This window comes from Chelon labrosus (assembly GCF_963514085.1).
Source record: "Chelon labrosus genome assembly, chromosome: 10".
Taxonomy (NCBI): Eukaryota; Metazoa; Chordata; class Actinopteri; order Mugiliformes; family Mugilidae; genus Chelon; species Chelon labrosus.
This window is the reverse complement of record NC_140360.1, coordinates 5,959,654-5,986,233: the sequence shown is the minus strand read 5'-3', so window position 1 is coordinate 5,986,233 and position 26,580 is coordinate 5,959,654. Positions and strand designations below refer to the sequence as shown.

The following is a 26,580-nucleotide window of genomic DNA, read 5'->3' as shown; positions in this document are numbered from 1 at the left end:
TCTCTGGTCTTGGTAGTGTCTTGGTCTCGGTTTAGGTGGTCTTGACTACAAGTCCAACAGGAAGATCAAAAGAGCCAAAAAAGCACAGACACAGCTGGGAATGCATAGATATTGGAACAAATTTTTTTCAGCAGTGTTGCCAGATATTGCGAGACAAATAAGCAAACAGGCCTCTGAAAACAAGCCCAAAACAAGCGACTTTTTCTGCAGAGCACTGGGGAGAGAAAAATAAATAAAGTGTGTGCAGGGTTTTACGATCCGTGGGGACGGATTTTAAACTGTGGGTACAGATTGTCAATTTGCATCCACGTGGACAGATTGGTAAACTGTGCGCAGTTTTGCAAAACTGTACCCACAGTACACAGTTTATTTATTTTTCTCCCCCCTGAGCTTCAGGACAACGACTACAAGAGGGAGTTAAACCACCTTTTAACGTTATTTAACATTAGAAAATGGATGAGACATTAAACAGACTGATGTACCAAGTACATTATATACACAGTAAACCTCTGATAATTAAAGTTTGCACACACAAATAAATATCATCCTGAATTCACAAATTCTTTATTTATTATTGTAGGGACTGCAGAAGATCCCAATTTTTAAATAACTACAACCCTGAAACAGGAGAAATTACAGATAATCTTAGTGAGCAGCAATAAAGTGACAGATGAGTGAGTTAGAAAAGACTTAAATAAACTAAACTGGTGTAAAAACCATTCCAGTCAAAACCATTTGACTCTTAAGAAACATTTTTCTTTAGACTCATAACACTTTAGCCTCATATAGCCTATATGAAGAATAACACCACCCTTATCTTTCAAGTTGCTTCAGGTACCAAGGTACACATTAAACATATTTAACAACATAACAATTTGTCTGAACTGAACCTATGAAATATCTGAAAATATCTTAAATATCCTGAAACATTCAACATGTTTTAGTTTTACAGAGGAGAGTGTGGTGACCCAAAGAGGGCCAGTCAAAGTCAGAGTAGGTAGTTTCACTCTCTGTAGAACATGGTCTTGTCTGATGTATTTGGGGAATTCTTCAGGTTTATCTTCATTCCTCCACTGCTGTTTTCTTCATGTGTAGAGGCCAGAGCTTGTGCTGCAGAGAAAGAAAATTTTCTAATGAGGGATAAGGTGAAATTATACTTCAGTCATAGTACCAGAATTGCCTAAATCCCATTAAATATTACAGTACTTTGACGATTATCATCATTTATCAAAAAACAACTTCTTAGCATCATATCCCATCATATAAAAAAGATACAGTAACAGTGTTTACCTTGATTAAAATCCATCTTCACTGTCTTCATCTGCATCCGTCTCCCTGCTCTCTGATGCTCCACTCACAGAGTACATGCGACTATTGAAGCACTGGAACATCTCTTGGCTTGGGGCAAAGTCTGTACAGCATATGCCTTGTCTTCTAAGTCCGTATTTTATGTGGAGTATCTATCAGTATGGATTTGACCAGGCTCATCTGTGAGAACACTTGTTTTACGTCAGCGTTGGTTAAAGGCATTGCAAGCAATGGCAGAGAAAATAGGTAATAAGTGTTTTGAAAGTGTGATGTTCGACTGCTGTCTAATTGAGCACTTCAACCCCCCCCCCCCCACCCCATAACTAATACGCTAAATAACTAGCATAATAATATTTTTAAAAAGCAAGAACTGCAAAAAAGAAAAAAAAGTATAAAAATGTATTTTCAATAGCTTTCTAATCAAAAACAACCAAACAGAATAAAACCGCAAAGTGTCATCATATCATGTGAATAAAATATATCAGTCACATGATGAACACCAGTGAGTTTAACCACTTGTTTACTGTAATATTTAACTTCTTATTTAGATTCACTGACTGGAGTGAAGTCCAGTCTGAGGCCACGTCCACACGTACGAAAACGATCTTTGCCCTCTCCATTGTCCCTGGCATCGTTCCAAGAATATCTGCGTCCATACAGATCCGTTTCAACACGACTGAAAACGCTACTTCATATTCCAGGCCTATAGGTGATGCTGTTTCAGTTTCAGAAATTCACCAAAAACGGAGAGGAAGAGGCAGAGCATGCCCATAAAGCTTAAGTGCTGTTTACAAATTGGCTTTAGAAGAAACAAAACTCAAGGAGAAATGATATTTTGCCCTGGTAACCCTCATAGGCTCAATATCTTCTCCAGCAGGAACGTGAGCATGTAGTCCGCCATTGTTGTTGATGTTGTTATGAGACGTCTTGCGGGATATAAGAGGTGGAAGGCTGCTCAAGGGGTGTGGCAATGACATCATCGTTTTCCGTTTTCGCCGTCCACACAAAAAACGCAAGAGGTGCGTTTGCGAATTTTTCCACCCTGGACCCAGTTTCAGAAAAGTGCGTTTTAGGGCAATGCGTTTACAGGATTCGTGTGGACAATTGGCCAAAACGATGCAAAACATCTGCGTTTAGACCAAAAAGCACCTCCGTGTGGACGGGCCCTGAGTGTTTATGGTTAGTCCTCTGACTGTGATTTATGATTCAGGAACCTGAACCTGACTGGTTCAGGAATTTTATCTGACGGCTGACGGATTATATGACTTCAGAGAATTATGATGGTAAAATGGTTTACAGGCAAGGAGACATAAATACAACAATCAAAATAAATGATGACAGAGTTTGTGTGGTGAAGAAAAGAAAAATGCTTTATTAATCAAGCAACACTAATACAAAAACACAATTGTGGGGGAGAGTGAGACGGTGTGGTTGTGCCAAATAATCATAAAAACATACAACAAAACTAGGCCTATACTGAGGCTACAACTGAAACAATATACAAACAAAAACCTGTCTCTCTTATCTAAAAAATAATGGAGCTTAACAAAAAATAAATACAAAAGTGGCACCAACCCTAAAACCTAGTGTGTATATTCCAGGAAGTACTACGTAAATGAGAAAAATGTATGGAGTACTCCAAACTTACCTAATCTCACCTACTCACTCCACAAACCTATTGTTTGATTACAAAGTTAATGACACGAAGTATTGCACAGAAAACCAACAACGCAGGCAGGCAGAGAATAGCAGTCCTCATCACTGCAGGCACTGTCCTTTTATACCTCAACCTGGGGTGATTGGCCAGGTCTGATCCACAGGTGTATCCTAATTGAGTTGAGTTAATAGGCATGTTCGACTTCATGCAGATCTGTGCAGATCTGACTTGACGTGATGCATGCTGGGTTGAACAAGTTCGTTTTGACTAATCATATTCGAGGTCTATGAGCATGAACAACCCAGCATGCATCACGTCAAGTCAGATCTGCACGGATCTGCATGAAGTCGAACACGCCTAGTCTGAGGAGTGAGAAGGAGGAGGGGAAGAGGATAACAGGAGGGGAAAACACACATGCAAATGACCCTGCCTGTCACATAACAAGAGGAATGGGACACTTTCTCTTTCACTTTAGTTGTTACTTTTCATGGTGTTGTTCTTAACGTTAATTAGTTGGCTTATACATTTTTTGGTTTGGATTTTGTTGGATTTTGGTTTCTACATTGTTTTGTGGCAGTTGGTTCCTACGTCGGTCGTTGACGGTAAGTTCCTCATGGTTAGACACCTGTATTAGTTATGACTCATCAAATAGGATTCAACTTATTACCTTTTTAAACTCTAAACACTGTCTCTCTGTTTTCTACTACTATGGTTTGTCTTTTCCTTCATACTACCAGGGCTTTTTTTATACTAATAATGTATTAGTATATTAATCTAATAAAGGTCAAATTCCTTCTACATTTTGTTTTTTGTTTTTTTGACATTTGGTCAAAAGTGTTCCCTTGAACATCAGTGGTCATTGTCTGCATTCATTAGCTCCTGTGTTTCTAGGAGGTTCAACCTGAACATGTAGACAGTATACTTGTGTGTACATTTAAATGGCAGTTAAAAACAGAAACTAAATTAATTTAAGCCTTTTTAAATAGCTCCATCTAACCATAACTGTCCAATGCTGTTTAATTAAGGTAAAAATGATCCATAAAGCAAATATCCTGCATAGTTTCTCGACTTCAATAAGCAGCTATTGTAAATAATAAATAGATAAATAGATAAATAATAAGTGATGACGTGCATTTGCCAGTATTTGTGGAAGGTGTGATTGCTATTTCACCTGGCAAAGAGAAATACTATTTTCTGATTGGCTGATTCAAGCAGAGCATCTATTCAGAGATTACTAATTAACTAGACCGCCCTGATACTGCCAGTTTATGTGGTCAACCAAAGGACAACAACACAAGTGAAGGACAGAGCTGTCCGTACTAACTACGCCCCTGAAGGTCAAAACACAGCGCCATTTTTTTTTTTTTTTCAAAACACTGACATTTCAGATTATGGAAAGAGTAGGAACAACACTTCTTGTTTCTGATTGGACCACATAGTTCTGTAGCCAAACATTTGTCCAGGTCTGTGCAGCTCTGATATTATGACTCTTCTAGTTTAATTTGTTGAGGACATAGTTGGACCATCTCTTCAGTCCTAACTTCTTCAACCGTGGTTTCAGGGTTCAGAGGGACATGTTAATGTCATGATGGGTTGAGCATATCATGAATGACATTATATGTATGTCCTCTATCACAATACTCCTCTATTCATGCCATCTCGTCCTCCATTCTTTCCAACACGGTTTAAAACTCGTCCATGGACACAACGGAGTAGAAACAGGAAATGACGTCCAATCAGAAAACATCTAGACAACAATGAGACGATTGTTTTTACGACAGTATCATGAAGAACAATGAAGAATAATATGAACATACAAAACAACAACAGAGAGTGCAGTAGAGAAAAGTTAACAAAGTAAATAACTACATGAAAATGTTGGAAAGCTTAAATAAAGCTTAGGTTTAAATTACTTTCAGGTTAGTGTTGTCAGATATTGAAGATGGAGGAGCCATTTTCACGATCCACCTGAGTGGTGCTGTGGGGGATAGTGGAAGGATATTTAAGGTGCCCACTAAATAATTCAGGTGTGGCGCACAGGAAGTCTTTTGTTTTTGACTGCAGGCTGGCAGGAGATTTTGAGTTCTTTGTTCTACCCCTTTATGCTTTTGTTTTGCAAGTTATTAAATGGATTGACATGTCTGAACTTATTTTTTGCCTATTATTGAGTGTGATTTACTGGAAGTCACAGAAACAAAGAACATCCTAACAGCTGCGAGTGCATAACGAAGTAAAGTTGCGTCACCAGAAGACATGTATAGTTTGATATACACTGTTAGTTCTATTAGTTCTGTAAAAACAGCTAATTTGAAATTAAAATTTAAAAACATAAAATTTGGTTAAAATAACAAGCAAATTGATCACATATAATTGTGAGGAGAGGTTTTATGAGTCCAATTAAAACATTTCTCCAACATAAAACAAACCCAGAATATACGCAGTCAATAATATAATGTGACAGTCTACTCCAGAGAAATTTTGTGCTCACATGACCAAAATAAGTGAGACCATGTTTCCCTGAGTTCTCCACAAAATGTACAGTTTACATCGATGTCTCTTTTCAGTCTTTGTGTATAAAGATTAGCAGGGTAAAATCTGTGGATTGTTCTGAAGGAGATCTCTTTGACCTAATTGGTTAAACAAAACTTATGTGGTAAAAGCCAAACTGTATTCCAACAAATGTTCCCAACAAAGGTAGACCAGTATGATAAAGCAGAAGGTGTACTCATCATGTCTTGTTGAAATAGTTTTGTTTCTGTTTTTACTGGAACCTGAAACATGTTTTTCCAGTTATGTCTTAGATACCTCCAACAGTGCGTGGCGATCAGTGTTTCCTCTGTAGTCTTCTCTAATCAAAAACAACCAAACTGGATAAAAATGCAAAGTGTCAACATATCATGTGGATAAAATATATCAGCCACATAATGAACACCAGTGAGTTTAACCACTTGTTTACTGTAATATTTAACTTCTTATTTACTGGAGTGAAGTCCAGTCTGAGTGTGGTAAGTTGGGGACTTTTATGGGCGGGGTCATTGGTTATTTTGTCACGGATATATGATACAGACTTTTTCTTTCACTTCAGTTTTTACATTTCATGGTGTTGTTTTTAACGTTAATTAGTTGGTTTCTATGTTTTTTTGTTTTTGTGGATTTTGGTATCTACGTTTTATTTTTTGCCAGTTGGTTCCACTACTATGGTTTGTGTTCTCCTTCATACTACCAGGCCTTTCCTTTAAACCAAATAAACTAGAAAAAAGACATTTGGCCCAAAGTGTTCCCTTGAACAGCACTGGTCATTGTCTGCATTCATTAGCTCATGTAGGCACGGACGTAATTTGGGGGGCGGGGCACTTTTTACTGTCCAAAAACAATATTACGCTATAGTAAACTGAGACCCGTCAAGCACGAAGCGGAAAACGGCAGCTCAAGCTGAAGCCTGTTTCTCTTAGTTTAGACTGTCCACAAGCTCCTCAATTGGCTCTGCCGTTTCTTGTGTGATTGGCCGTCCCCGCTGTCACTCCACCTTGCTGTCACACCGGTCTGCTAGTTTGTGGCCAGGAGTCCTTGTTAACCTGCTACTGTAAATTGGGCGTTTGTTCTGCCTGGGTCACGTCAACTAGAAGGATTGTAATATCAGAGGTTTCATTTACATTAACGTTTGAATCGGTGTCCATGTGCGTATGTGTGTATGTGTGTTTGGTAATAAGGCGCAGCCAGGATGTCTAAAAAAAGAAAAGTGGACATAAGAGACTTCTTTAGAAGTCAAAGTGTAAGTTACTCACAGAAATGTGTTACAGCCATCCTGCAACACCTTCACTGGCTCCAGTATAGCAGCATATCCACTTCAAGATCCTCCTCATCATTTACAAAGCTCTCAATAATCTTGTAAAGTGTATTAGTTTTATTGAAAGTGCTGATAAATAAAATATATTATTATTATTATTGTTATTATTAAAAAAGGGAAAATACAATATATACAAATGTGTTTTTATACATCAAAACTCATTATAATTGTGAAACATTATTTCCTCTATAACCGTATCATCAAAATTGATGATTGTTGCACCCCAAATTGTCCCACTGTTCATGTAATGCATCCTTGGTTGGAGTGAAGTTGACTAACAAGGTGAAACACAGAATTGGGTGATAATGTTTTGCTACATGCTTTACAACCAGTCAAACCAAAAAAGGGAACATTAAACTTAAAAGTAGCAATAGAAAACTAGAAGAACTACTAGAAAACACAGTGAACTGAAAGATTGGAGTTTTATTAAAAATACTTGTGTCCCCCCCACCTCTGAAATCAAAATTTCGTCCTTCCCTGTAGGAGGTTCAACATGAACATGTAGACAGTATACATGTGTGTGTACATTTACATGACAGTTACTAAATTAATTTAAGCCAACAACCAAACGTCCAATGCTGTTTAATTAAGGTAAAGATTATCCACAAACCAAATATCCTGCGTAGTTCCTCGACTTTAATAAGCAGCTATAAGCGCATACGCCAGTATTTATGGAAGCTGTAATTGCGGAGCTGCTATTTCACCTGGCAACGAGAAATACTACTCAAAACCATTTGAGCAGGTGAGGATGAGGCTCGGTCTAAAACATTTTTCTCAAGACTCATAACACTTTAGCCTCATATGTGAAAAATAACACCACCCTTATCTTTCAAGTTGCTTCAGGTATACTACTACTTGTAGCCTACTATTTTGTTGTACTGATGTATAATGACAATAAAGCTTTAATTCAGTTCAACATAGAACACTGCCGCTGTGATTTTACACCAGTGTAGAGACTTAAACCTTAGTTATAAATATATTTAATAATATCTGAAGATACTTCACAGTAACAAAATACCTCAAGGTCGATGTCAGTCACAACTGAACAGTCAGGAAACCACTTGTGTTACCATGACCATTAAATATTCAAAGTACATATAGAGAATAAAAAAATAAAATCCATTGTGCATTCTCCTCCTCTAATCCTCCTAATCCTGGGAGATTCTTTCTATTAGTGGGATAGAAGCAGTGGGGTTGTTCTTGAAGTCCTGTTTACATCTCACATGCATCCAACAACTCAAAGTCAACTGTATGTTCTCTAGTTACCCTCTGATGAGATATGCTGTAGAGCAGAGTTCAACCAGTCTGTACATTCAGTAACACTGTGTGTTATATAGAAAACTCACACTACAAATTAGTAACACATTGTGTTAAGAAGAGACTGTCCTCACATAAAGAATGCCTGGACTGGAGGATCACCTATGATCCAGACATGTTTTATTGTTAAGACAAGATGTTGATGTTGAGGAGAGAGATGGACGGATCAAAGAAACATGAGAGATGACTGTTTTTTATTATGTTGTTTCTTTTAACTTCTCTTCACAGATAATTGTGATAAAAGTCTTGTGCTGTCAAACCCTCACATGTCATCCAGGAGAGTATCAGATAAGGAATGAATGCTGCCCGACGTGTCCACCTGGTAAGATCCAACTGAATACTGAAGGTGTCCTTGTTCTTTCCTGCTGTTAAATGTATGATCACAAGTGAAAACTGCTATTGAACAACAGTCATATTCATATTTATTGATACTCTCTCTCTTTTTTTTAAATTTGCCTTCATCTGGTGGTAGTAACAATGACAGTAGTGTGTATGAATCTTTACTTAGCATGCAGCACGCTCCTTACCTCAAAAGGAAACAGAGTTAAATTAGATTGCACAGAGTTCAGAAGTATGTCATGTCTGCCCTGCTTGAATGGAACTTATATAGATAAACCTAATGGACGTAAGCAGTGCTTCACATGCACCAACTGTGATGCAAGGTACATTTCTGTTAATATTTTTCCTTTTTTTCTGCATCAATAACATCAACTGGTGAATTGTAAATCAAATCCACATCAGACAAGTTAATTTCTGCAGATATTTCCTATGAATTCATAAACTGAAGAGACTATTGTGTCACATTTTCTAAAGTTGTTCTAACCACTGAAGGTAGCTTTAAATCAGAAACAGATTAAACACAATAGGAGTTTTGTTTCTGCATGTTTTGTAACTTCCATATGTGTTGATAGGTTCTGGTCTGAAGGTAAAGAGGTCATGTACACCAACATCAGATACAGTTTGTAAACCACTTGAGGGATTCTTCTGTATTGACTTAACAAAGGACCAATGTGAAGCAGCAGGAGAATACATCAAGGAGAAAGGTTGGTTTTCTAGTTTTAAATGAGAACAAAGTTTAAGGAAACTGATCTTTGTGACAGTTTGCTCATTAAAGCTGCACATGGTGATTTCATTTCTGACCACTAGATGGTAGTAAAGACCACCAAAAGTCTAATAAAGGTCTTTCAAGGTTAAGACAAGGTGGACTTGGCTCATTTGTTCTTTAACATTGATTATTTATCAAATGCAGTTTAATACTTTAAGGAAGCAGAAAATAGTGAGACTAGGCCAGTTGTAGCTTAAACACCATTAAAACATTTTAATCAGTCTAATCTCAAGTAAAACCTTCACTGTAATGGTATCTTGATACCTGAAGATTTCCTGTCTTTGACTGTCTAGGCCGTATATCTTCTTGCAGTACACCAACATTTTCAGAAAAAGCTTATTACAAAAACATTGTTCTTAACATTACCAAATAGTTTCTCATTTTAGTTTAGATTACACACGCAAAGTGCGTGTAGAGAATAAAAAATGAAATCCATTTTGCATACCTGCCTACAGGCAAGTAGAAGAACAAGTTAGAGAAGTTAAATAAATAGCATGATAATATAAAAATAGCAAGTTTAAATAGAAAAAAGTAAAATATGCAAATATATTTTCAATAGCTTCCTAATCAAAAACAACCAAACTGAATAAAAATGCAAAGTGTCATCATATCATGTGAATAAAATATCTCAAAATATCACATAATGAACACCATTGAGTTTAACCACTTGTTTACTGTAATATTTAACTTATTATTTAGATTCACTGACTGGAGTGAAGTCCACTCTGAGTGTTTGTGGTTAGTCCTCTGACTGACTGGTTCAGGAATTCTATTGGCTGACGGATCATGTGATTTCGGAGAACTACGAGACAGTTTTTCTTTCACTTCAGTGTTTACATTTCATGGTGTTGTTCTTAACGTTAATTAGTTGGTTTCTACATTTTGTTTTTTGTTTTTTTGACATTTGGTCAAAAGTGTTCCCTTGAACAACACTATATTGTCTGCATTCATTAGTTCCTGTGTTTTTAGGAGGTTCAACCTGAACATGCAGACAGTATACCTGTGTGTGTACATTTACATGACAGTTACTGAGATTAATTTAAGCCAACAACTGTCCAATGCTGTTTAAATAAGGTAAAGATTATCCATAAAGCAAATATCCTGCGTAGTTCCTCCTCGACTTTAATAAGCAGCTACTGTAAAGCGCATACGTCAGTATTTATGGAAGCCGTGATTGTGGAGCTGCTATTTCACCTGGCAACAAGAAATACTATTTTCTGATTGGCTGATAGGTTGCTGATCAAAGCAGTATTGATTCATAGATCACTAATCTCATCATATACAGTCTATGTTACTAATGTACAGCGAGTGTCATGTGTGGCGTGTGAACTTATTGAAATGCGTGACTTGAGAGCCCTGATACTGCCAGGGTTATGTTGTCGAATATAAGACTACAACGCAAATGAATACTTCTTTATTAAAAGAAATAGAATCAATAGAAAGGCAGTTATTATTAATGTACATACAAACAAACAATTAAACAATAGCAAGGGGGCTGGGCTATTAAATAAATCCCCTTTGGAATTCCACAAAACAGGGGTTTGAGTGACTAAATTTAGCTTTGTGTATGTGATATTTCCCTGTTAAGTTTATGACATACAGTTCTTTCTGTTTTTTTTTTTACTTTTGACATCATGGACACCAAAAAGTACGTTGTTTCATGCTCGAGAAAAATCTGAGTCAATCTTCATTGTGATCAATGTGAAAGTGAAAGTGGTTTTGGGCTCAGACTCACACAGAGAACAATTCATGCGTTAATCTTTCTTAAATTCTAAAAACATTTAAAAATGTTTGGCAGGGTAGTATCTATGAATCAGTTTGTGATACACTTTTCTAACTTTATTTGTAACTAAGTATTTGTAAGGAGGGTTCCATATATGGATCCAGTTCAACCCATTAGCAATCTTAGACCAGTGCTGAATAACAAATGGAGTAGTAGTAGTGATATCTGTTTGAAACAATGATCTGATGAGACAATTGTATTTTGTTTTTTCAGTTGTGACAGAGAAACACATATGTCTCATTGGTGTTAGTTAGGGGTCTATAGGAGGACAAACTGGTTTTCCAGCACCTCCTAATAGGGTTAGAATACCAGAGGGAACAGCATCCATTAGTTGCAAAGTCCTTTGGGGTAACAGGAATACCATATGTTTGGAGGAATTCAGTGTAATTTAGAAGATTTTCATTATCATTGAGTAGCTGGGTAACTAAAATGATGTTATTATCAAACCAGGAATTGAGAAAGAGATTTATTCTATACTTGATGTGTTGATTATTCCAAATAAAGCATCAATGTGGAGTGAAGTTGATAGATAGATAGATAGATAGATAGATAGATAGAACTGTAACTATAATGTATAACCAGAACTCCTATGGTATAATGCAGTTTTTGTAAACCTTTAAATTTTCTTCCAGATGCTGTTCTGATGTCTTGGATGTTCAAACTCACCTCATCCCAAATCTCACTGAGATGTCTTCAGGTCAAGAAACAATGTGCCTGCTATATAACAAGACTTCAAGAAGAACATCTTGGAGAACTTCAGCTTTTCTGGTAAAATTCTTTACTGCAGAAAATCACAGGATAATAAATCATAATGCTCCTCCTCTAATCCTCCTAATCCTGGGAGATTCTTTCTATTAGTGGGATAGAAGCAGTGGGGTTGTTCTTGAAGTCCTGTTTACATCTCACATGCATCCAACAACTCAAAGTCAACTGTATGTTCTCTAGTTACCCTCTGATGAGATATGCTGTAGAGCAGAGTTCAGCCAGTCTGTACATTCAATAACGCTTATAACAAAAATGCTTTTATCGGTCTCTTGTGTAAGCCTCCTATTACAATCCAGACTAATTTTATTGTCAAGAAAAGATGTTGCTGTTGATGTTGAAGGGGAGAGATGGACGGATCAAAGAAACATGGGAGATGACCATTTTTATGACTTTTCTTTTAACTTCTCTTCTCAGATAATTGTGATGAAAGTCTTGTGCTGTCAAACCCTCACATGTTATCCAGAGGAGTATCGGATAGGGAATGAATGCTGTCTGATGTGTCAACCTGGTAAGATCCAACTGAATACTAAACGGTCCTCATCCTTTCCTGCTGTTAAATGTATGATCACACGTAAAAACTGTTGGTAAACAATAAAAATAGATTAATATTTATTGATACTCCCTTTTATATTTGCCTTCATCTGATGGTAGTAATAATAATGACAGTATAACAGATAACAGTGTATGAATCTTTGCTTAGTATGCAACATGCTCTTTACCCTGGAGATTGTATTTTAATTTAATTAAAACAAAAAGATTTCTTGAACTATAATGGCTGGTTGTCTTCTCAACAGGAAACAGAGTTAAAATAGATTGCACAGAGTTCAGAAGTACGTCATGTCTGCCCTGCATGAATGGAACTTATATGGATAAAGATACTGGACGTAAGCAGTGCTTCCCATGCACCAACTGTGACGCAGGTACATTAATATTACGTTAATATTATTTATTTATCAGTAGAAATGTCTGCCGCAATAACATCAACTGGTGAATTTTAAATCAAATCCACATCAGACAAGTTAATTTATGCAGATGTTTCCTATGAATTCATAAACTGAAGAGACTATTATGTCACATTTTCTAAAGTTCTAACTACTGAAGGTATCTTTAAATCAGAAACAGATTAAACACAATAGGAGTTTTGTTTCTGCATGTTTTGTAACTTCCATATGTGTTGATAGGTTCTGGTCTGAAGGTAAAGAGGTCATGTACACCAACATCAGATACAGTTTGTGAACCACTTGAGGGATTCTTCTGTATTAACATAACAAACGACCAATGTGAAGCAGCACAGAAATACACGGTCTGTCATCCAGGACAATACATCAAGGAAAAAGGTTGGTTTTCTAGTTTTAAATGAGAACAAAGTTTAAGGAAACTGATCTTTGTGACAGTTTGCTCATTAAAGCTGCACATGGTGATTTCTGACCACTAGATGGTTGTGAAGAACTAAAAGTGTAATAAAGGTCTTTCTAAATTTAAACAAGGTGGACATGACTCAGTTGACTCAGACATGATTTCAGTTCAGGTTAAACATAACATGAATATACTCATCTAGACCATGTTTCTAGTCTGATTCTTCATAGATTAATAAACCACATTCCAACACATTACTTACTCATTAATTCATCTCTTCATACTTTAGACTGAACTAGTTTCAACTTCCATATAATTTGTGTCTGTGCAGGCTCAGCCTCCTCAGACACTGTGTGCTCTGACTGCAGTGATGGAACATTTTCAGATGGAACATTAACATCTTGTCTCCAACACACACAGTAAGTAAATCTTCACATCACAAATGGAGACACATTGGATGTCTTTTTTTTTTTTTTTTCTGTACATCTTCATGTAAAACACGTCTCTGTTATTCCAGATGTGAATCAAAAAAACTTCAGCTGATAACAGCAGGAACTACTGATTCTGTATGTGGAGAACAAACTCCAAATGCAGGAGTTATTTTTGGCATCATCATCATCATGGTGGTTTCTTTAACAGGTGTATTAATATATTACCGAGACAAAATAAAGGCAAGATGTCTAACAAGTAAGTCTTTTTTTTTGAACCAGCAAAATTTTATCACATTTTTGATGTATGATAATGTTTTCTGCCAAGTCATGACAGTGATAATCATGTTTTTCATTGTTTTGTTTACTTACAGACAGAGGAGATGTGGTGGTATGTATGTTTCACACTATTTGAAACTATAATGTCCACTGGTATAGATGTCAACACTTTTATATAATAGATGTTATATATATATATATTTTAATCCCATCAAACAGTAAAAAGAAGAACGAGCTGTATCCTCACTGGTGTGAACAGCAGCGGGTAAGACAGCAGTGTGTTTTTCACACACAAATTACAATTAACTGAGGATGGTCTGTCTGTGCTGCACCATGATGTTTCTACAAATGAACAAGAGCTTTCTGCTTTAAGTGAATGGCTTTCTCTCCTCAGTGTCAACCAGTGTAAACATGCTGAACAACATGTGGACTGTTCACTGCAGAGTAAATGTGCTCCAGAATCCAGTTATTATACAGTTGGATGCTGACACATTGTCTTTGCAGAGAACAGAAAAAACACATCAGAAAGCCCAACTTCTGGCCTGGAGCAGCTGCCTCAGTCACATGAACATCCTGCTGACAGTGAGTCACGCTGCATGTGGCTTACTGGTGATCGCCTTGTTTCTCGCAGACATTATACTTTCAGACTGAAAGTATAGTTATTCCAGCAGATGAGACACTTGTATTTGGCCACACCTATCAGTTAAAATAGATTGCACAGAGTTCAGAAGGATGTCATGTCTGCCCTGCACGAAAGGAAATTATATGGATAAAGCTAATGGACATAAGCAGTGCTTCCCATGCACCAACTGTGATGCAGGTACATTTCTGTTAATATTATTTATTTATCCGTAGAAATCTAAGGAATTAAGATTATCTAAAGAATTCATTTTTTTTGTTTTTTGTTTCATTTCTTTAAAGAAAAACAAAATGAGGTACACTACAACCAGTGCAGCAATCAGTGTAAGAATCAATGATCAAGGGTGTACCGAGCCTCTCACCTGATGACAGCTGAGACCCCCGTGACCCTCCAGAGGACAAGACATTACAGAAAATGAATGAATGAATGAGTGAATGTTTGTATGATTGTGGATACTGGTGGCTGTGTGAATGGGTATCTGTGTGTTTGTTTGTGTTTTATCTTTGTACTGTTCAGATGTAGCATACTATTTTGTTGTACTGATGTATAATGACAATAAAGCATTAATTTAGTTCAATATAGAACACTGCCTCTGTGATTTTACACCAGTGTAGAGACTTAAACCTTAGTTATAAATACATTTGATAATATTTGTAGATACTTCACAGTAACAAAATACCTCGAGGTCGGTGCCAGTCCTAACTGTACAGTCAGGAAACCACTTACGTTACCATGACGATTAAATATTCAAAGTGCATAAGGATAATAAAAAAATAAAATCCATTGCGTATACCTGTTTATTGCCTGTTATTGCCTTTTTTACTGTAATATTTAACTTCGTATTTAGAACTAGAGTGAAGTCCGGTCTGAGTGTTTGAGATTAGTCCTCTGACTGTGAATCATGATTCAGGAAGAAGAAGAAGTGAATTTTTGACCTTCTGGTTAATGAGTTTTATGGGCTGAGTCAATGGTTATGTCTTCAAGGAAATATGAGACAGGCTTTGCCTTTTCATTCACACAGGTGCATTGACATAACACTGGCAATGAACAAAATGATTTGAACATTGTCTTTAGCCTCCTAGGCTTCATAAAAACTGCCCCAAACTCATGTTTTCCAGGCCTAAAAGTCTCACAGTATTTTTTGTACCACATCAGGTGGCCATTACAGAAAATAAACTCTGCATCCCACAATACCCTACCTACTCAGCACCAACACCGTAGACAGACACAATTACCAAATAGCTTGTGAAAACAGAGGAGCTACATCATTGGAAGAAGTGGATAATTCCTCAGAAGTTAGAAGTCAAAATATTGAATGCTTTTCTCACTAAAGTCGTTATACTGCATCACTGCATATTTGCATATTTGCAAGCAGAAAACCAGCCTAGTTTGTGAAGTCAATCCCGCTTGTAAACACTAACTAAATTGCTGGGTGTTGTATGTTATATGCTATCGGGGTGGGTCTGTCTTCAAACTCATGATTGCCTTCCTAGTCAGCTGAGACTGTTTATCATTTATCATTAATAGCTTGCTTATGAGACATGTTTATCACTAAAATACATGGGGAAATTATTCACTGCAGCGACTGTTACTCTGAACTCAGTTCTCTCTAATGAGGAGAACAGGTTTGAGATGCAACTTCGTTGGCTTTCAGTTGTCTTTTTGAGGGGAGCGCTTCAATGTACCTTGCTATTCAAAGCAGGGACAAAGGCCATGGCTGAAGGGCTTAAGGGAGTTGCTCCTCTCACTATTCCTGTTTAATCATACAGAGACAAACTAGCACACAATCTCCTTTTGCATTATGAACTGGAAAGGAAGCCTTCTGTGCACACATGAGTTCAGCTGGAACGCAACGGTCCCAGGACTTTTCTTCTCCCTTCCAACTCTCTGCACTGACGTTCTGCCTTCCCTCGTTCTTTCTACTTTTTGTTAATGTTTCACAGCTGACTTGCTGATCAAAAGTGAGAAGAAGCTTGTTACGTGTACAGACTTGTGCGTGTGTCTCTCTCCTCCCCTTGTCCTGCAGGTGAGAAGTGGAAGATTGGCTGCCACCTGTGAGCTCCAGAAGACCTGTGGATTTGCTCATCCTCCAGCCAATCAGAGACAGAGGACATAAGCCTCTCTCGTTTTGTTCTCGGTGACTTTGCTTTATTGTCTAGGAAGGTTTGTGGTGGGGAGGTAGGACTGAGTTAAGACTGGGGTACCCTGTACATTCACACACGTAGAAAGAAAGCGCTACCACTATAGGTTATGGGTTGCTGCCACTGATGTATTTTTATTGGACGTTTTTAAGATAGTCAGGCCTTTTGTTTTCTTTTTGTTTCCTCACGGATAGATTGAGAAAAGCCCTATTTTATTGTACTGTGTTTATTTTGTTTGGCTCAATCCCCATAGTTTCCTTTCCTCACACATTTTTCAAACCAACATTTTTTGTTTTGCCTTTTCATTTAAAAATGGTAAATCTCTTGCTAGTTGGCTTTCAAATGCAACTCACGAGAGTAGATTTGCTTTAGGACGAAGCAAACGTCAGCTGAGCTGGGATAATGGGAGAGACGGGAATTAAACATGGACAAGGACTGATGAGCTGACGCTCTGGTTTTATAGGCAAAATGAAAGACGGCAGAAACGTGCCATCAGCATCAAAGTGGTTAAAACTTTGGGTTGTTTTGGGTTCGGAAAAGCACATGATCATGACAGCAGTGATTTTTTTGGCAACAGGAAGCAGTCTTTAATGAACAATGAAGGGAAACTGTATTCAGTCATTTGTTTCTGCAATAAGCCCACTCTGAGCAGGAATAAGGAAGAAAAATAAGCTCTGATGGATGAGTCAGATTTTGATTATCTTAACAGGAAGATCTAAAAGAGCCAAAAAAGCACAGACACAGCTGGGAATGCATAGATATGGGAACAAATAATTTTCAGCAGTGTTGCCAGATCTTGCGAGACAAATAAGCAAACAGGCCTCTGAAAACAAGCCCAAAACAGGCAACTTTCTCTACAGAGACCCTCTAGGATCTGGGGAGAGAAAAATAAATAAAGTGTGTGCAGGGTTTTACGATCCATGGGGACGGATTTTAAACTGGGTACAGATTGTCAATTTACATCCATGTGGACAGATTGGTAAACTGTGCGCAGTTTTGCAAAACTGTACCCACGGTACACAGTTTTATTTTATTTATTTTTCTTCCCCTTGAACTTCAGGACAACGACTACAAGAGGGAGTTAAACTACCTTTAAACATTATTTAACATTAGAAAACAGATGGGATATTAAACATAGGCTGATGTACCAAGTACATTATATATACAGTAAACCTCTGATAATTAAAATTTGCACACACAAATAAATATCATCCTGAATTCACAAATTCTTTATTTATTATTGCAGGGACTGCAGAAGATCCCATTTTTAAATAACTACAACCCAGAAACAGGAGAAATTACAGATAATCTTAGTTTGCAGCAATAAAGTGACAAACAGATGAGTGAGTTAGAAAAGACTTAAATAAACTAAACTGGTGTGAAAACCATTCCAGTCAAAACCATTTCAACAGGTGAGGATGAGGCTCGGTCTAAAACATTTTTCTTAAGACTCATAACACTTTAGCCTCATATATATGAAGAATAACACCACCCTTATCTTTCAAGTTGCTTCAGGTACCAAGGTGCATATTAAACATATTTAACAACATAACCATTTATCTGAACTGAACCTATGAAATATCTGATAATATCTTAAATATCCTGAAACATTCAACATGTTTTAGTTTTACAGAGGAGAGTGTGGTGACCCAAAGAGGGCAAATCAAAGTCAAAGGCCACAGGACGGGTACAGAGTAGGTAGTTTCACTCTCTGTAGAACATGGTCATGTGTAGAGGCCAGAGCTTGTGCTGCAGAAAGAAAAGGTCATTTTCTAATGAGGGATAAGGTGAAATTATACTTCAGCCATAATACCTAGGATTCCCTAAATCCCATTAAATATTACAATACTTTGAGGATTATCATCATTTATCAAAAAACAACTTTCCTTCTTAGCATCATATCCTGGCACAAATAAAAAAAAAGATACAGTAACAGTGTTTACCTTAATTAAAATCCATCTGCATCCGTCTCCCTGCTCTCTGATGCTCCACTCACACAGTACATGCGACTATTGAAGCGCTGGAACATCTCTTGGCTTGGGGCAAAGTCTGTGCAGCATATGCCTTGTCTTCTCAGTCCGTATTTTATGTGGAGTATTTATCAGTATGGACTTGACCAGGCTCATCTGTGAGAACACTTGTTCTACATCAGCGCTGCTTAAAGGCATCGCAAGCAATGACAGAGAAAAGAGGGCAAGTGTTTTGAAAGTGTGGTCTTCCACTGCTGTCTTTGTAATTGAGCACTTCAACCCCCCCCCCCGCCCATAGAAGAACAAGTTAGAGAAATTAAATAACTAGTATAATAATAGTAAAAAAATGCAAGAACTGCAAAAAACTGAATAAAAAATCTAAGTATCATCATATCATGTGAATAAAATATATTAGCCACATGATGAACACCAGTGAGTTTAACAACTTGTTTACTGTAATATTTAACTTCTTATTTAGATTCACTGACTGGAGTGACGTTCAGTCTGAGTGTTTATGGTTAGTCCTCTGACTGTGATTTCATGATTCAGGAAGAAGAAAAGAATCTTTAACCTGGTTCAGGAATTCTATCGGCTGATGGATTACATGACTTCAGAGGAATGCGAGACAGTCTTTTTCTTTCACTTAAGTTTTGACGGTTCATGGTGTTGTTCTTAACGTTAATTAGTTGGTTTCTACATTTTGTTGTTCTTGCTTTGTGGATTTTGGTTTCTACGTGGTTATTTTTTGCCAGTTGGTTCCTACGTCGGTCGTCGTCGGTAAGTTCCTCATGGTTAGACACCTGTATTAATTCTGACTCATCAAATAGGATTCAGCTTATTACCTGTTTAAACTCTAAACACTGTCTCTCTGTTTTCCACTACTATGGTTTGTCTTCTGCTTCATACTACCAGGGCTTTTTTTGATACTAATAATGTATTAGTATATTAATCTAATGAAGGACAAATTCCTTTAAACCAAATAAACAGAAAAAAAGACATTTGGCCAAAAGTGTTCCCTTGAACATCACTGGTCATTGTCTGCATTCATTAGCTCCTGTGTTTCTAGGAGGTTCAACCTGAACCTGTGTGTGTACATTTACATGGCCGTTAAAAACAGAAACTCAATTAATTTGAGCCTTCTTAAATAGCCCCATCGAACCAGTTTTATTAATTTAAGAAGGTTAAATTAATGAAATAGTAAAATAGTAAAAAAAAAAGATAGATAAAGCAAATATCCTGCATCGTTCCTCGATTTTAATCAGCAGCTATTGTAAAAGTGCATTTGCGAACAGCGTGATTGCTATTTCACCTGGCAACGAGAAATGCTATCTTCTGATTGGCTGATTCAAGCAGAGTATCCATTCACAGATTACTAATCTCTTTTTTAAACACTCTATGTGACTAATATGCGGCAACTTTTATCACTTCTCAGCGTGAGAAATATCATGTGTGGCGTGTGAACTTATTGAAATCCATGACTTGAGAGCTGATACTACCAGGGTTATGTAGTCGAACAAATAACAACAACACAATTGAAGGACAGAGATGTCTGATGAAGGTACTAACATAGAAATGACAACTTCTAGAAAAAGAAACAGTGACGTGTGGTGAGGTTCATGGCTGGTGAGGCACCGATACAATTATGAACCCAGTGGAATAACTTAAATTCATTATTCAACTGGCTGCTTCCACATTAACTGGTTACAAGCATTCTTTGCCCTGAAGGTCAAAATACAATGACATTTCAGATTACGGAAAGGGTAGGAACAACACTTCTTGTTTCTGATTGGACCACATAGTTCTGTAGCCAAACATTTGTCCAGGTCTGTGCAGCTCTGATATTATGACTCTTCTAACTTCATTTGATGAAGACGTAGTTGCCCCGTCTCCTCAGTCCTAACTCCTTCAACCGTGCTTTCAGGGTTCGGAGGGACATGTTAATGTCATGATGGGTTGAGCTTATCAAGAATGACTTTATATGTATGTCCTCTTTCAAAATACTCCTCTATTAATGCCATCTCATCCTCCATTCTTTCCAACGCGTATCACAATGAAGAATAATATGAATATACAAAACAAGACGCCAGGGGGACTACAACAACAGAGAGTGCAGTAGAGAAAAGTTAACAAAGTAAATAACTACATGAAAATGTTGGAAAGCTTAAATAAATCTTAGGTTTAAATTGCTCTCAGGTTAGTGTTGTCACATATCAAAGACATGTATAGTTTGATATATACTGCAAGTTCTAAGAAATGTGGTTTCTTTTTAAAAAAAAAAAAATAAATTGGATCAGTGAACATAAAATTACCCCCTTTGTGTATAAAGATTAGTAGGGTAAAATCTGTGGATCATTTTGAAGGAGATCTCTATGACCTTATTGGTTAAACAAAACTTATGTGGTAAATGCCAAACTTTATTTCAACAAATTTTCCCAACAAAGGTCTTGTTGAAATAGTTTTGTTTCTGTTTTAACTGGAATCTGAAACAAGTTCTTCCAGTTATGTCCTCCAGCAGTGCGGAACGATCAGTGTTTCCTTTGCAGTCTTCTCTAATTCCTGTGATGACAGCATCAAGGCCAATAGAGAAATCTGTCGGTGTAACAGGAATTTTATAATGTTGAAGGAATTCAGCGTAGTTAAACAGCTGACCATGTTGGTTGCATAACTGACTTAATAACAGAGAAGTGTTGTCCCCACCCTTTCTGTAATCTGAAATGAAATCATCGTTTTTTTGTGAAACGTTGTTGTGTTTTCTGTAATGTGTTTGTGTTTGTCCTTAGCCTTAGACTTGGACTTAGATAAACTTTATTCATCCACAAGGGAAATTGCTTTTTTTTTTTTTTTTTTTAGACTTAGAGGTAAGAATCATGGAGCTAATGATCTGCTGACCTGCTGCCACTCTTTCAGTTTCAGGCGCTCAACTCGACTGCTTCTTACAGTTGTCCTTCAGGGCAACTGTAACTTTTAATACAGACTGTTCAACAAAATATCTTCCATCATTCACCACTTCCTGTTTTGACTGAAGGTCTAGTTTTGTGACCTACACTTTAGGTCTAGTGATTTACACTTTATCATGGCTTTTACACAGAGAAAAGATCCCAATAAATGGACCGCTGCAGTCAAGTTGACTTAGTGTAGAAGAAGAGCAACAGCAGCTTTAACTCAGCTGAGGAAATTTAGGACACATGATAAAAATATGCACAACCATTATATTGATGACATACAGAGAGTTAGCCACAAGCACACGCCAAGGACACGAGCCTAACCCAGTCTGTGAGAGGTTGCGCACATTATTTACTCATTAATATAACTCAAAGTAAGGCTTGTGTTGCTCTCTGTATGTACACAGGAAGCATGCTCCTGAAATGATAAAAAGATGCACACCATATACATCTATAATTCACTTTTTATTCAGGTTTCTGTCTAGAGTTTTATGTTTTTTTTTTTGTTTTTAAATAAATATGGTGCCATCTACATACTACTTTCTTATCTTTAGAAGGGTTTTATTTATTATTTACTTTTATTTATTGTGCACTAGAAGGTACTGAGGAGAACTGTAGGGACTGGATGTATCTGTATTCTGTATTTATCTACAATCTAGAAAATAATAAAAATACAGAAAAACCATTGAATGAGAAGGTGTGTCCAAACCTTTAGTGAAATCTATAAACTGAAACTCAACTGTATAGTGAATGTAAACTGTTATTGATATATGTATGTATGTAAATGTGTAACCAGGATTCCTGCTGGAAAATGCTGTTTTGTAAACCTTTAATTTTTCTTACAGATGCTGTTCTGATGTCTTGGATGTTCAAACTCACCTCATCCCAAATCTCACTGAGATGTCTTCAGGTCAAGAAAAAATGTACCTGCTATATAACAAGACTTCAAGAAGAACATCTTGGAGAACTTCAGTTTTTCTGGTAAAATTCTTTACTGCAGAAAATCACAGGATAATAATCATAATGCTCCTCCTCTAATCCTCCTAATCCTGGGAGATTCTTTCTATTAGTGGGATAGAAGCAGTGGGGTTGTTCTTGAAGTCCTGTTTACATCTCACATTCATCCAACAACTCAAAGTCAACTGTATGTTCTCTAGTTACCCTCTGATGAGATATGCTGTAGAGCAGAGTTCAACCAGTCTGTACATTCAGTAACACTGTGTGATATATAGAAAACTCATCCACCATAACAGTACAGAATGAATCCTCTCTGCATTTACAGACCAATCTATTCTATAGTTTAACTTGTATTAGTGTTAAATAACACAAATATCAACAACTCTTATGTGACAGTGTTTGATAAATGACCTGTAACAGAAACTTTCATTATTATAGTAGAACTGGTTGTCAGGTGAGTGGCAGGATATTTATTCCTTTTCTTTAATTTTTATGCGTTAATTGTTTTAAACTGTTCATAAAGTGGAATCAGCAGCAAAATCAAGGTATTCAACAGCTTTATAAACTTATGTATATATGCTAACAAGTCTGCAGTGTGTTAAGAAGAAAGAATGACTTTATCGATTGTTTGTGTAAGCATCCTATTATGATCCAGACATTCATTCATTTTTTATACCCACTTATTCCTGTTAAGGGTCGCGGGGTCTGCTGGAGCCTAGCTGTCATCGGGTGAGAGGCGGCGTACACCCTGGACAGGTCTCCAGTCTAAAACAGGGCCATGATCCAGACATGTTTTATTGTAAAGCCTAACCCTAAGTCTGAGGGGAGCGAAGGACGGATCAAAGAAACTTGGGAGATGACCGTTTTTATGATGTTGTTTTCTTTTAACTTCTCTTCACAGATAATTGTGATGAAAGTCTTGTGCTGTCATACCCTCACATGTTATCCAGGACAGTATCGGATAGAGAATAAATGTTGCCCTATGTGTCCACCTGGTAAGATCCAACTGAATACTAAAGGGTCCTCGTCCTTTCCTGCTTTTTAATGTATGATCACAAGTGAAAACTGTTGGTGAACAATAAAAATAGATGTTTTTATATGCAACATGTTCTTTACTCTGAAGATTGTGTTTTAACAAGGTTGCTAGAACAATAATCACTGGTTGTCTTCTTAACAGGAACCAGAGTTAAAGAAGACTGCACAGAGTTCAGAAGTACATCATGTCTGCCCTGCACGAATGGAACTTATATGGATAAAGCTACTGGACGTATGCAGTGCTTCCCATGCACCAACTGTGATGCAGGTACATTTCTGTTAATATTATTTATTTATCAGTAGAAATGTTTTTCTTTTTTTCAACTGTTAAATTTTAAATCAAATCCACATCAGACAAGTTCATTTATGCAGATGTTTCCTATGAATTCATAAACTGAAGGGACTATTGTGTCACATTTTCTAAAGTTGTTCTAACCACTGAAGGTATCTTTAAATCAGAAACAGATTAAACACAATAGGAGTTTTGTTTCTGCATGTTTTGTAACTTCCATATGTGTTGATAGGTTCTGGTCTGAAGGTAAAGAGGTCATGTACACCAACATCAGATACAGTTTGTGAACCACTTGAGGGCTTCTTCTCTATTGACTTAACAAAGGACCAATGTGCAGCAGCACAGAAACGCACGGTCTGTCATCCAGGACAATACATCAAGGAAAAAGGTTGGTTTTCTAGTTTTAAATGAGAACAAAGATTAAGGAAACTGATCTTTGTGTCAGTTTGCTCATTAAAGCTGCACATGATGATTTCTGACCAATAGATGGTAGTAAAGAGCACCAAAATGTTTCTATCCACATTTACTGATGTAGTGCAGTAAATGAGTAGCACTCCTGTTTTTCAAAACTACTTTGTCATATTAATCCTATGACAGATTTAAGACAGATTTAACAAGCCACCAGTTGGACGTTGCTCAGTTGTCCTTTCATACTGGGCTTTAAATAGGAACGTCTGTGGGTGTTTATTCACCTGGAACTGGACGAATACCTTTCATCCTGACTCATTAATGGCCTGAGACTACAGGCTCATGTTATGAATGAAACTCTACTTACCCTAATAATTAAATACATAAATAAAATATCACTGTTCCGATGATTAATGGTATAATTTCAAGTGATTTCTCATTGGTGTGTCTTATCCAGTGATGTAAAGCCTGCACTCTGATGGTGTCTTGATATCTGAATATTTCCTGTCTTTGATTGTAAAACATTTTTCTTAAGTTGCAAACATTAAAAGAGAGTTTATACTTTTAATATAGGTTGAACATGACATGAATATACTCATCTAGACCAGTGTTTTTCAACCTTTTTTGAGCCAAGGTACATTTTTTTCATTGAAGAAATCACAAGGCACACCACCAACCAAAAATGTTAAAAAAATGAAACTCTGTAGCCAATATTAACAATATAAAGTCATTCTTGTCAAAGTGTCTTGAATAGGAATCAAATGAACACAAAGAAAAGTCATATATATATATATATATATATATATATATATATATATATACATACATACACATATACATACACACAGAGAGATACTCCACAATGGCAATAATAATGGCAATAATAATTAATTTGTTTTCAAAAAATGTTTTTAAGATCAATTAGATGAAATTGGATAATTTCCCGCGGCACACCTGACGATCTCTCACGGCACACTAGTGTGCCACGGCACAGTGGTTGAAAAACACTGATCTAGACCATGTTTCTACATTAGTCTGATTCTTCATAGATTATTAAACCACATTCCAACACATTACTTACTCATTAATTCATCTCTTCATACTTTAGACTGAACTAGTTTCAACTTCCATATAATTTGTGTCTGTGCAGGCTCAGCCTCCTCAGACACTGTGTGCTCTGACTGCAGTGATGGAACATTTTCAGATGGAACATTAACATCTTGTCTCCAACACACACAGTAAGTAAATCTTAACATCACACATGGAGACACATTGGCTGTCTTTTTTTATTTCTATACATTTTCTTGTAAAACACGTCTGTTATTCCAGATGTGAATCAAAAAACCTTCGACTGATAACACCAGGAACTACGTCAACTGATTCTGTATGTGGACGACAAACTTGGAGGGTTCCAGTTATTGTGGCCATCAGCATTGTTGTTTTTGAGATTCTTTTTTTATTCACTCTTATAGTAGTAGTAGTACATGAATGTATACAACAGGGAAATAGGTAGGTTTCATTTATAGCAGGAAAATGTTCTTCTTTTTTATGTTTTGTCACATCTTTGATGGATGATAATGTTTTCTGCTGAGTCATGACAGTGCTGGCAACTCTGTAACCAGTCTAAACTCTCAGATTAAAACCGTTCACTGTGGAGTATACGTTTGCTCCAGAATCCAGTTATTATACATTTGGATTCTGTCAAATTATCTTTGCAGAGAACAGAAAAGACAGATCAGTAGATCAACTTCTGTCTTGGAATACCCTGCCTCAGTCCACATGAACACCCTGCTGACAGTGACATAGAGACGGTTTATTTTATTTGGAAACTGTGTTACGTATGAATGGTGATTGATTGTTGTATTACATAAATGAAATATATTGATGCATTTGCACAGGGAAATACCACATATACTTGTTATAAATGTTGCTGTGTATTTATGAGTTATTTCTTTTTAAAAAATAAGCTAGTCTCTCTTATTATATTAAACTTTTCCTAAAATATTATAGATATTTCATAACTGAAAATCATGTATTTTATATTTTAACAGTTTGAGACTGTCCTGGTTGGACCTTTTATCTCTTGGCAAAAATGGGTTGAGCATTAAGTTGTGTTATAAATAAGTTGTTGCACTTTTCCTAACTTCAGTTTTAACATTTGAAGTTCATTTTACTTGGAAAAAATAAATAAATAAATAAGGTCAGTCTTTTAGAACCTGATTTTATATGTGTGAATGAGTATATCTATGTTTGTCTTTTTATCTTTGTACTGTTCAGATGTTGCATACTATTTTGTTGTACTGATGTATAATAACAATAAAGCATTAATTCAATTCAATATAGGACACTG

General features: G+C 36.6%; 1 protein-coding gene across 1 annotated transcript; it reads left to right on the top strand.

Moving 5' to 3' along the window:
* Nucleotides 1-8,312: 8,312 nt before the first annotated feature.
* On the top strand, nucleotides 8,313-26,546 carry LOC311494519 (uncharacterized protein; the record flags this gene model as incomplete). The annotated part of the gene is made up of 12 exons (XM_084553601.1): nucleotides 8,313-8,451; nucleotides 12,577-12,702; nucleotides 12,964-13,119; nucleotides 13,470-13,557; nucleotides 13,656-13,777; nucleotides 19,283-19,373; nucleotides 22,384-22,519; nucleotides 23,397-23,490; nucleotides 23,673-23,798; nucleotides 24,055-24,210; nucleotides 25,381-25,468; nucleotides 25,560-26,546. The coding sequence occupies 12 exons, from the start codon at nucleotides 8,313-8,315 to the stop codon at nucleotides 25,741-25,743; spliced, it is 1,506 nt and encodes a 501-aa protein (XP_084409727.1). The 3' UTR covers nucleotides 25,744-26,546.
* Between the last annotated feature and the right edge of the window lie 34 nt (nucleotides 26,547-26,580).